The 12,963-nt window shown below is 36.2% G+C and overlaps 1 protein-coding gene across 1 annotated transcript; it reads right to left on the bottom strand.

Moving 5' to 3' along the window:
• Nucleotides 1-2,765: 2,765 nt before the first annotated feature.
• LOC108969077 (aspartic proteinase oryzasin-1-like) lies at nt 2,766-4,342 on the bottom strand. The gene is made up of 2 exons (XM_018933580.1): nt 4,312-4,342; nt 2,766-4,237 (listed from the first exon to the last, which is right to left on the bottom strand). Exon 2 carries the CDS (start codon nt 4,228-4,230, stop codon nt 3,082-3,084), a length of 1,149 nt encoding a protein of 382 aa, XP_018789125.1. The 5' UTR covers nt 4,231-4,237; nt 4,312-4,342; the 3' UTR covers nt 2,766-3,081.
• Nucleotides 4,343-12,963: the final 8,621 nt, after the last annotated feature.

The following is a 12,963-nucleotide window of genomic DNA, read 5'->3' as shown; positions in this document are numbered from 1 at the left end:
TAATTTCTTCTACTATAAACGAGATCACTAACTTTTGTTACTACAACTAGATAATATTGTTATCTATATTTATGATTTGAAGTCACACAGCTGGAAGAAAATCCTTATATTTTGCATATGTGATCTGGGAAAAGTAAGTGCCTATTATTAACACCTAACAGTCTTGTGGATAGCAAAGTGAGTTTACTACAGTACATCCATTTAGATAATTTTGAAAGTGACCAAAATTTTCTGTAAAGAAAGAAAGGGTTATAATCTATTATTTTCGACCTCTTATAGAATAAAATTGCCAGTTTTCAGAGGCAACTCTACTCGGTTCAGTAGAGATGTGAAAATTGAACGAAATATGGACGGTGAAAGCTCTATTGCTCTATTTTTGCACTCGTCGTCTGTCTAGGTCATATCATAGAATTTTGAATTGAGTTTGGCTAGCAAACTTTAGAGGTTTGTGAGATATAAATGGCGGAGCAAGGTCTACTTCTTAAAAATCGTTAAACCGAATTAACTGGATTTTCCCAGTGTTGCCCTATATGTATGCATCTCATTTACTTCTAGGTGTTACAAATAATAACACATCAACTCTACTCGGTGCAACATGTTGCGTGTGTATCATACACTCATATGTGCAATGTCTTATCGGCGAAATTGCAATCAACGGATCTTAAGCTGCTAAATACAAACAAATAATAATCAATTATGAGCAATGACTTTGTTTATTTGATTCTTTGGTCAAAAAGTATGTGTAGTTATTGGAAGCACTAATGCTATGAATTTGTTTCGCGTTTTGTTATGGCGTTGCCAAACCATATTTTCTTGAATTTATCACGAACTAGTTTCAGGCTGCCGCAATTCTTAAAAGAAATTTCAATCAGACCGCACATGAAATAAAGTTTTAGCTCTTTTGTTCAATCATCCGTTCTGGTTATATTTGTGCAAATAATGAATATGAGGAAGAAGGGGTTCTTAGTGAAAGGCTTTATTACTTTGCCACAAAAATAAGTGTTAATCAAGAGGTCCTTTTATGGTATGCCCTGCGTATAGTAAATATTTTAGGTTAGCTGGGTTTTATAAGATTTATGAAAATCTAAAAAGATCTAAATGCTATGCCAAAAATCAAGTTTTAGAAGGGTTTTCGAAAATTGGAGCAAGCGCAGGCATAAGTATCGAATGGGGACTAGTTTGAAGGCGACAACACTGACAGGCGAGTGCGTAAATCTTTTTTTTTTTTTTTCAAAAAACGATAATCTTCATTATTTTTGAACACACTTCGTATATCAGGATGACGGACTGATCGATTTTGACATGTTCACAAATTAATATATACTATGAAAGCATACCATACACGCGAACTAGTCCTCTACTTAAGGGCATTATGACTGCGGTGTAGACGGAATTAACTTTTATTGTTTTAGTATGAAATTATCAGCACAAATGTTGTAACGAATAGTTTTTCTTATTTTTTAAGAACGAAAGTTTACTTTGTATCCAATATAATTCGCTTTAAGCCCACTGTTTATCATGTGAGTGTATTTGTAACCACGAACTTCAACTTGATAAGATATTCTGGGGTCTAGTACTTATTATCAATACCAGTAGTCATTTGATTAATAATTTATGCTTTAGTGCAACTTTATTTTATTTTAATTTAATGGTGTACAGACTCGGCAAACATAACACTTTAAACTGAAATTATACATAAATTTCGGTTGCTTGCTGCTTGGACTTCGGTGTATGCCTCATAGAAAACTATAATACAAATACTTCAAAAAATATTACTTAGCAGAGCTTTGATCAGTCAATTTGTATGGCAAATGTATTTTAGTGCCCCGATCTAAAATTATTCTCATAGAGTAAGGGAAGGGTGCAAAAATTCAAATCGGTATCTTAAAACTGAGAGACTAGTTCCTATATGTATATATAGACGAACTGAAACACGTGAGAGACATGGCTAAATCGATTTAGTTTGTCACTTTGATCATTATGTATATATACATTGTGACAAAAAGTAATCGAAAATTTTTATTTATTTATTTATCATGATTTATATTGTCGCCTTCAAAGTTATCCTCACCACATGTAATAAACTGGTGCCAACGATTTTTCGAGTCCTCGAAACACTTTCTATAAGCACTTTTGGGGATGGATTGCTGCTTCTTCAGCGAATTTCATTTTATCTCTTCGATCGACTGAAAACAGGTGCCATGAAGCAGCAACCTCAGAACAAAATCTGGAGAATACGGTGGTTCCCCGATGGTATTCATTGCGTTTTTGGACCAAATGAACCGGTTAACGGTACTATTTTTGTAAAATAATCAGCACTTATACCCCAAAATATTCATCAAAAACATTCGAACGGACTCGCGGGAGATGTCGAGCTCTCTTGGCATTTCTCTGACGATTTTCACTATACTTTTTAATTTCTTAATCAGTTGAAGAGATCGAAGTCGCCCAGAACGAGATATGTGTACAGTGATCTCTGGACCGCGAAGTACCGAGACCAGTCAAAGCTCTCTTAAAAAAAATTATGAAGATTAGCGCATTAGCCGCCATTTTGTAACAACAACACAAAATGTTTCATGCACTCAGACTTCACTAATAACGAATAATCTTCCTTGCTACTAAAATAATTTGTGAAAGACTGTTTTTAGGCGCTCTAAAGTGTTCTATCTCGTAAATGGAAAGTGCCGATATTATACTTACCAGTATTATATTGGTAAGCAATATTTTAACTTCTATTCACTTAGACAAAGGTGTGGCACAGTAAATTCGAAAATATTGTGTGACCATTTATTAATAATAATAATAATTAACTTTACTCCTAAATGTATACCTACCAGTTGAATAACTAAAAATGAAATAATGCATACTTTTAGCGCAAAACGAAATAGCTTCAACTTCATGCTTGCTGTATACATATCCAATTGGCTTTCGCCTTTCATATTAAAATATGTATTTAACTCAAGTAATGCATTCGTATATATATGCTGTTGGATATAAAAATAGAATATAGTGTTCATATTACACAGATTGGATGGACAGTCAATAAAGTCATCAATGTAATACGGAAGTTTATCTAAATAATTAAGCGGCTGCCGCAAAGCCCACACGATTATTGCCTAAATCGAATTCAGTGTAGAAATTACCAATAAAGGTATCACCCAAAACCCATATATAATCTGCCATATAGAAGAAGCTCGACAGGCATAAACCATTTGAGTGATGTATATAGCTGCTCGGTGTGAGACTGAAGTTTTTGCCACCAATTTCAATATCAACATTCGGTAATGATGCCACTGTAGAGCAATTAACATAAAAGTTGTCCGCATTGACTCGTTTAGCGCCAATTTTCTCATTCAACGCCACGAAAGCTTCGTAATCACCAACAGCGATGAGACTGGTGCCGGTGTCGGCAATTGCCTGAAAGTTCTGCTTCACAGTCTTACCATTAACCGAGATAGAGTCGACTTTGAATTGCCAATAGCCTTGTTGTGTAACAGGTACATATGAAATATTACCACGGTAATATTTGGGGTCTGAACCGCCCAATATAAGTTCACCACCTTGTTGCGAACTGCCATTGCGCGCCAAATAGAAAGAGAATACGGCCTTGCTAATCAAATGTTGTGACCACATATTGTAGAATGGTGGTGCGACGTGATCCGAAGCGAATGCCTGATAGGCCATGCCGAGTATGCCATCGAAATGTTTATGATTAAATGTATTACCCGGTTCTTTTGTCGCCTCAACAAAAGTCTGATTTCTAATAGTTAAACCACCGATGCGTACGGTATCGGTGGAGAAGTAACCAGACATATCACCACTACCATATAACATGTCAGCTCGTTTGCCATTCGGTATATAAGTGCTTGATTTACTGTTGTTATAACGATGATGATCGTGACACGCATAATCCTTGGTCAGACAATTACTTGAGGGTATCCAAAAATCCGAAGAACCCGTATCGAAGAGCACCAAAAAATATTGTGGCGGTGTGCCGATGCTAATATTGCCATAATAACCCATATTTGCTGAATTGATGAGCGTTTCTTTGCCGATACTCTGCGCCTGCGTCATTGTCACATTATATTTACTACGAAGTCCAGCGATTTCGGCGCGTACCCCTGCCAACGTTCTTTTGTGACTCTTTTCATGTCTATGTAGCGGTATGCGTACGACATCAGCGCATTGCATCGCCGAGATGACTGCGATGATTATAAGATATTTGAACATTTTGTTGCTGTTGGCGAAAGAATAACATTCTAAATAAGAAGTGTTTCAGTAAAATAAAAATATACAATTGTTATCTCCTACCTTTATTGGTAACATTGGCACAGCGTGCCATATACAATTGTTTGCTGGCCTCATGTGCGAAAAAGTATTTATACTCGAAACGAGGCCAACCTATGCTTGTGCGCTCTGAAGTGAGTAATTTAGAATGTACATATGTACGATTCTTGGGGCTTAACTTGTCTTTAACATAGTAATAGGATTTCCTTCGAGCTAGCAATCGGTGCGTTCCATGTACATATGTATATCGTATCTCATTGATTAAAAATCAATTAGCATGTTCAGCGAACTGATATATTTGTACTGTTAGTAAATATATTGTTTATAAATAAATAAGTGCAATTAAAAAATTGGTATATATAACAAAGAAGTGCTAAGTGCGGGCATAACCGAACATTTCATACGCTTGCTACTTGCAAGGATTAAAGCCAGAGAGGTACTTTCATTATTACATAAGGCCTATTAGTTATATGAGGTCTAGGGCGATTTTCGCCTGACTTCATTGATTCTAAGCACAAAAATGCAGCGTTATAAGGAAAAGAGGCTCTTTAAATTTTATTAATATAACTCACATATTTGCTGATTTATGCTGTATAAAGTAGACCGGAATTTAAAAACTTTATATAAGGTATATATCGGCTAAGGGAAGTATTCATTGGATTCAACCCAGAGAAAGAAATGGAATTAAAAATTAAGTTGATATGGGAAGTGATCGTGGTTGTCCAGATATGTGATTTCATCAAAAAGTGAGCGATGTAAAAAAAAAAAACACACCCCAGAAGCTTGAACCTCAAACGGTTTAGGTATTCAATAGTACCGTCTCGAAGAGAAAACTTTCTGGCTGTGAGGTTATCGTGCGAAAGCAAAGCATTACTAAACCACTTCATTCTTTAAGTTATCGTATGATTATCACTTAACTGGAAAATTAATTTTGGGCATGCGTCGAAATTTTTTTAGTTCGGACCTCTGCGGGTATAAATTAGATCTGAAGAAAACAATGGCCCAGAAGCGACCAGCTTTGGCCAATAATAGAATAATTGTGTTCCATGAATGCAAAGCCAAGCTGCATACATCGATAGTGCTGGTGAAAAATTCACCCCAAGAGAAGTTTCTGAAAATCGACTGTCTCAGTTTTTGCCAAAAAATTTAATATTATCAGGCGTGTGCTGCAAATCGTTTTCGCATGAAACTGCCACCGAAACAACACGACAAATACGTGTTTGTGTAACACTTTCATGCGAAAACGATTTGCAGCACATGTCTGTATATTAATAAATTATGAAATAAATCATTTCGGGTATAATACATTGTTTTTTGCTTAATAAATCGATAAATAGATATTTTGGTTAATAAATCGATAAATGGAAAAGTGTATCTTGCTTGTGGATATATAAAATTAGAATTTCTCTATTTATTGTTAATGTGTGTCACACTTACTTCTATTTCATTTGTTTGGAGTCGATTGTCCGAGTTTCTTTTGCGTGCCAGCGCTGGATTATTGACCGCTAGAGGGTTTGGCCTTCTGGCCCAAAGTGAACCGTAAGAGGTCCTCCGAACAAAATAAATGTTATCTTGCTAAACTCATCTCTATTGCTCGGCTTTTGTTGTAACTTCCCACCTGAGCTCTATGATTTGCCGAAAAGCATTTTCAAAATGATTTGGATCGGAAAAGAATTTGATAGAGACAGTGAAGAGGTGCTTGTTGTTGAAATGCAGTCCTGCATATAACAACGTACATATACATGCAACTCTGATKTATTTARAATGAAATCGTATTGTAACTGAACTTTATTGTACTTATACATTTTCTCACTCTTGTTCTAACCACTGAAGTATAAACAAGTATCTTAAATAAAAGAGTTAACCAAAATTTANCATGCATATGAACGTTGAGGAGGCGTGTTGAAATGCAGTCCTGCATATAACAACGTACATATACATGCAACTCTGATGTATTTAAAATGAAATCGTATTGTAACTGAACTTTATTGTACTTATACATTTTCTCACTCTTGTTCTAACCACTGAAGTATAAACAAGTATCTTAAATAAAAGAGTTAACCAAAATTTAACACTTGTTAATCTTTTTTTTTTTTTTTGGAACATGTTTTGAACTATCGTCGGATACGCCGATTCGCTATTACCTTGAGAGAAACCAAGAGAAGCATCAAAAACTGATAGCATTAGGTCTTCTTAACCATAGAAACCCAGCTTCTGTATATCAGCACCACCAAAGCTTAGACTTTCGGTACAAAATTAAATAAAAAATAAGCTTAAGCGATTCTCATTCTCAATGACTGTAGTGTTATACCAATGAGATATTTGGAATAGCAACTCGGGCTACGAAATGTGCCAGTTAAGTTTACCATGTCACTCAGTCTCGTCACATTAAATATGTAACATAATTTATCTATGTGTAATTTTCTAGTGATTCGGTTAAGTTCTGGCGTGTCATTTGTTAAAATGAGGAGTTCCGTCCAGCATCGCTTTGTATGCTGCTAATCGTTCACAGGATTCTGTGTGACTTAAAATACAGTAATAAATGTGAACAGTGTGTTATGCCATGATGTCAACGGAGAGTTAATACCAATAAATAAATAAATAAATGAATAAATAAATAAAATACAAAAATAAATGTTGGTGTGTAATGCCATGAGCGCACCAACACAATATAACAGTTAAACTAAATACAATTCACATTGATTAACACTCATTTATATGTCACATCAACACATCATATGATGCGCTCACATCACTATTATAAAAAAATGTCACACTACACCCTGTACCATTGCCTCATCCAAGACACACAACCAGCAAATACACACACCAATTATTAATCGGCGGCTACACTGACAGCAATAAGCGTATTCACCAACTTGAAGCCTCGATATCTGAAGAAATTACAGACATAGTTTATACCAAATATAATATGTTAAACTTTAGACCTAAATTATATATTTATTTATTTATAAAAACGTGAAACAATAATACAATTATATATATTTAGAATAAATTTTAATTGATTTTTAATGGGAAAAATTGTGTTCCTTCCAAAATTGTAAAGAATTTAATTTTATACATGTTTATAATTTTATGTGACAGGTAACGGTCATGAGCATTATTTATGAAAGCATTCGAAAGAAAAACTCTGCCAATTTCAAATTTAATATTTTTATTTTAGTGAATAATATGAAAGTAAATAAAATAGAAAATTAAAGTAGTCATTATACATGTTCTATATACCATACAACTATATATATTTGGTCCAGTCGCACTTGCATGTACATATGTATGTATGTGTAAACATTATGCGCGCTATATTATATATAATGAACTTAAATTAACATAATTTGTCTTAAATATTTTTTTAATAAGCCGCGTTTCCTTTACTACTTTTTACTAAGAAATACCCCTGCGCAGTAGCGTTGCCAGCTACACTTTCCTTCAATGCTATCAACACACTCACATTTCTAGCTTTATTTGTGTGATTCCAACTATACACCTATGGTACATAACGGCCAATACATATGCTTTTAAGCACATACATCAATAGCTTTTGCGCGCACTGTAGTATAAAAGGGGTAAAACGCCGACGCAGTATTTGCATCCATGCACAAACACACACATGTATACGTAAGCTATTGCACGATTTCCACTCACGCTAAAATTGCGCTTTGCGGCGCTTCAGCTTTAAATTTGCTCACTCAAAAGCCAAAGTGTGTGTATAGCTTTCTGTTGAGCGACTGCGAAATGCATGCATGCCAAGCGTTCACTTACACCAACGCGCTTTCGTGAATGTGAGTATGTGTGCGCAATGGTGAGCGCGTTTTGCTTGTGTGCGCTTGCAAATCTACAAATGATCCGCGTTGCAGTTCATTGCGCCGTCGTTGACCATCGTGCGTCGCGTCAGCGTCGCAGCAGCGCGTCATCGTTATTGTCACTGCAGACATTGCCGTTTTGCCACTGTTCTTTGACTTGGTTGCGCGCGGTGGCACGATATTTGAATCCAACCAAAGCGAGCGCAATGCGCCAACCAAACGCGTCTGAGTCTCATGCAAACGCATGTTTAGTTGTTCGGTTTGTACGGTGGCGCGTTCATGATATTTAGTTAATTGAAACAAAAAAATTATAGCGATAAATAAAAACAAAAATAATTTAAATGTTTGCAAAAATAAATGTTAACGTGCAATTAGTTTTGTGTTTTTTGGTAGAACACTATGCGTCGCGTATGCCGTTGAGCAGGTTCTACAAATAACACTACCGAAAATAAATATGTAACGAAAGAGTGCCGATTTAGTTTTACAAAAATGTATGCGCTCAGCCATTGCGCGCTCACTACAAATTGCACAGCGCGCTGCGGCAACGCCAGCGCTTCACTTTACACTTCGAATATTGTACGTCATGTGAGTGAGTTAGTATGGCGCTTGCATTCGAGCGATTTTCACATTGCGAACAAAGACAATCGGCAACGCTGCCCTGTTTTCTATGCGTTGCGCCTGCACTGTATGCGCTTGTCTTGGAGAATTTCTTTTTGTTCCTGCTGTATAGCAGCCGCTCAGCGCATACATATTTGCACTCGCATACGCGGGAGCGCTTGTGAGCAACGCCAGCATCAGCGCGCACCGTCGTAGGTGCCGCACACCCCACAACCCAAGCGATAAGCCATTGCACATATACTTATTTGTGCAACCACCACACCTACAGTGGCGCGCTCAGCTGCGCTCGCTGTACTTTAGCTGGCGAATTTGAAGTTCTTGGCCGTCTTGTCGTCCGGTAGCAATGCACTCGACGCGGCGCTTTTCACCGACCTCGCTGACTGCATTAATTGAAGAGAGCAAAAAATTAAAAACAAAAAAAAAATAATAATAAAATAAATAAATAAATAACTGTTTCGAGCAATGTGTGCACAAAAAAATTAATTAAATTGCGGAAAACCAAAACACGTAAAATCTTACAGCACGGAATACTGCAGACGTAAACATTAACGTAATGAAGTGCGTAGAGCGTAAAAACGCCGCCGGCTGCCAGCATTGCGTACGATAACAAAAACATAAGCATATAATATATAAAAGTTCAGCGAAAATTACAATTAATTATGAAATGAAAATTGTCGCAAAAATAAACCAAATTTCGTTTACGAAAAGCTGAAAGCAAAGTGCAAAAAGAAATAAGAAAAGTGCAAAAGTGCAAAAGTGCAAGCTCAGAATATCTGTACGGCAAATGTACATATATATTATACTATATACATATGTGTAAAATAAATTACTCAGGTTCGCCGATCGATGCCTCGACGCTTCGACGCTTTTGGACCCTACCTCAATGCAACTCGTTACATACAAATAATGTGTATACCGACTGTACGCAAGTGAATTTCTATACAACGCGAGCGTATTTACGGACTAAGGTCTATGTGGTGGCTCATAGCAGAATCTATGTGTTTAAGAATATGTACACCTACAACAGGAAGTAAATTTTTAATTTTGAAATGCAATTTACATTAATTCAAAATATATTATAGCCGTACTTAGTACGCGCTCCGTGCAATTTGGTTAATTGAATTTTTCGCATGCAAGAAATGGCGACGGCATTCGGTAATGATTAGCAGGAGCATTCGCTTACGAATGTTAACAACAAAATTGTCAACGCCGACGGCCTAAACAAATGACGAAAGAGCAAAGGTGTTAATAAAATCAGGTATTTATATTAAATACAGTTTGTTCTCTGTGTTAGACTTAGACTAGAGCTCACATAAAGTTCCAATTATGATCATTTATGCTGGGAGCAATTAAAAAAGAAGCGGTTTTCCTTTTTTAAAGATTTTCAAATATACATATATTTGGTTTTTTTATATTGAAAATGCTTTAGAAAATGCGACAAACTTCAGAATCGGTTTGAAAAATGCTGACCCTATCGTTCGAAACTGCAACGGAAGTGATTAGAACACATTTTTTCACTCTTCTGCCAATTCAATAATGATTTTTGTGCCCTCAAGTGTAAAAATATACTTTTTGAAGCTTCTAGGCCGATGTGGCACATTTTGCTAAGAAAAACACAAAAGTTAAAAAAAGAGAGAGAATCATGGGTTTCGGTATATGAGATCAATGCGACGAGTCGTAAAATTTATTGGAGCCGTTCTACACATCGTTTTGACATCGTGTGCCTAAACTTCAAACTATATAACCGCGTGTAATGTGTTCCAAACGAAGATTACAGCAATTAAATAAGGCCTGCTTGTTCAGACAAGGAGTGTGCTTGCAACAAAGGAATATATTCATATATATGATTTCAACTCGTTTAGTGAAAGAATGCCTTGACCCTTAGGGATTCTATTTCGCGATAAACTTGCGATGGGTTCCAGAACATAGTCATATCACAGGAAATTGTAAAGCAGATAAAATAGCCAGAACACGGAACATCCTACAATTAAACTGCGGAAAAGAGGAAATTTATATGCCTCTGACTACTTGCAAATATCTAATTGATAAATATGTTATAAACATAGCTGAGTCTCAGTGTCATTAATGGAATATGGACCGCACACGCCGATTATTAAAATTTAAAAGGAATGATATAACTTATAACGGCTATTGTAGAAGCTGTTAGGAGGTAGAAGATAGAAGGAGTAGACTATCAATCTTCTGTGCGATTGAAAAGAAATGCAATTATCAATCCAGCGTTTCTTCAATATAAACACCGGCTGGTTCAGAGAAGCCAATAAAGAGACCGGGCTTTAGTCCCGGTTGTATAACAATAGACCTCGTAAAGGTCGGCAGACCGTCACTTTATCCACCTACCTGTCATATACAATCTTGAACCATATCTATTATATTAGTTTGTTCGCACTCAAACTTCGGGAGAAACGTATAATAGTTTTTTCAATTAAGAGAAACCCAATTATATGATGAAATGATAACTGTGAACCTTTAAGAATCAAAATCAATTGTTTTATGCACCGTTCTTTCCCTTTGAACCTAAATTTGAAAAGAAGCAATAGCCGCCACGGAACAATATGCTGTGGTTATACAGGTCATAGTCTTATCGCAGCCAATATTATAAGATCATTGAGATAAGTTAATCTGGTAAGCCTATAAGTCACGCATAGTTTGGTCCTTTGCGATACCAGATGGAGTTTACTTGCTAATTCCAAGAGAAGTAGTGATCGTTTAGGATACCTGAGCTTTTCGCGAGTTTTAACAGACTCTGCGGCCTCACTGTCGATATCTCCTCCAGTATATCATACTGTGAAGACTCCAGATGTTTAGTCCTGCTAATGCGTGACAAGTACACAAGAGATGTTCAGTGTTTCCCAGGTGCCCTACTCTAAAAATTTTCTGCGATCTTCTCGATCGCTGAGCCCCATCTTTCAGGGCCAGTTAGTAGTATTATTGATTCCGCAAAATTTCGTCATATTCGAGAAGATCGTCAGAATGCAGATCACTTCTACTTATTTGAGACTATCACTTGTATTCAAAATAGTGTCCATACTAGTAGTACTGACATTGTTGGATTATATTAGCAAATCTGTCATAAGAGCAATGCTGTGTTTTAGTGCTTCATTGCTTTCAAATAATATATATTGCAGACCTCAACCGAGAAATCAACGCAAATAAAGGTAAGTGCACTGCAGTTTTAGGCTCATACCCAAATAATGGGTCTAGCTAGCTACATTTTTATTTGGATCGATTTTGCTGTGATTCAGTAGTGATTCGAATTAAGATGGTTTGGTGCGCTAGCTGTTATGGGTTACAATTGGGTTTTTGGAGCGTGGTGCAACTTCGACATTAAAATTATCAGAACGAAATAGATAAATCCAAAATAGCTCAACATTGGCTGTTACAGTAGCAACACCAAAACCAGTGGCGCCTTGTGTTTTTCGCCTTTAACGAAGAAAAACTGTAAGATAGGGTGTTTTTGGCTGAACACGCTCTAATTCATCTTTGACACTTGCCTAAGGGGTCAGTACGGTAATCTTCTATATTTTTTTTTAATTGCATTTTCTGTTACCTTATACCCTTAAAATGAATATAGAAACCCCCTTCATCATTGGAAGGTTTCGAAAAAGGCCCAAAAATAATATTACCGCTCGACGTTCGGAGCGCTCGGAGTGCACACCTCAAACTTTTTTAAACTGGCGCACATGATTTCGCTCGAGCTACTAAACCGATTTGCTTAGCTTTTTTTAAGGTTTACAAAACGCCTGATGATGATCAGGATTCTAGTATGGACGATAACCATTAACATACTTTTTAAGAATAAATTAGTTTTTGGTGTTTCGGATGATCCAAACATGAGAAATCGTGTCCGCCAGTGAAAAATTGCATCTCATTCACCCAGCCATTTCCCCGACAGATGTCATCAAAAAATTCCGAAAGAATTTATATATACACTCCAGAATATGTGAACAAAGTTCTATAAAATAATAATAAAAATTTCTATAAAAAAAAAAAAAAAAAAAAAAAAAAAAAAAAAAAAAAAAAAAAAAAAAAAAAAAAAACCTGCCTTATGGCTCGTGGCGTGGGAACCAACACGAAAGTGAGTTTCTCACACAGCACTTTCCGTTCGGCATGTGTTCGTTGTTGCTGTTATTATGCATGCTAGCCACATGCTCCTTTTTAAGGATCTGAAAATTTGCAGCTGCTGCTATTTTTCGTTTCGGTATTTTGATCCGTTGCT

The sequence above is a fragment of the Bactrocera latifrons genome, unplaced genomic scaffold, assembly GCF_001853355.1.
Source record: "Bactrocera latifrons isolate USDA-ARS-PBARC rearing strain unplaced genomic scaffold, ASM185335v1 scaffold_24, whole genome shotgun sequence".
Lineage (NCBI taxonomy): Eukaryota > Metazoa > Arthropoda > Insecta > Diptera > Tephritidae > Bactrocera > Bactrocera latifrons.
The sequence above is the reverse complement of the archived record's forward strand: the minus strand, read 5'-3'. Positions and strand labels throughout refer to the sequence as shown.

What these genes read in the sequence shown, in the direction of transcription:
- LOC108969077 (XM_018933580.1), bottom strand. Translation starts at nt 4,230, where the DNA reads ATGTTCAAATATCTTATAATCATCGCAGTCATCTCGGCGATGCAATGC.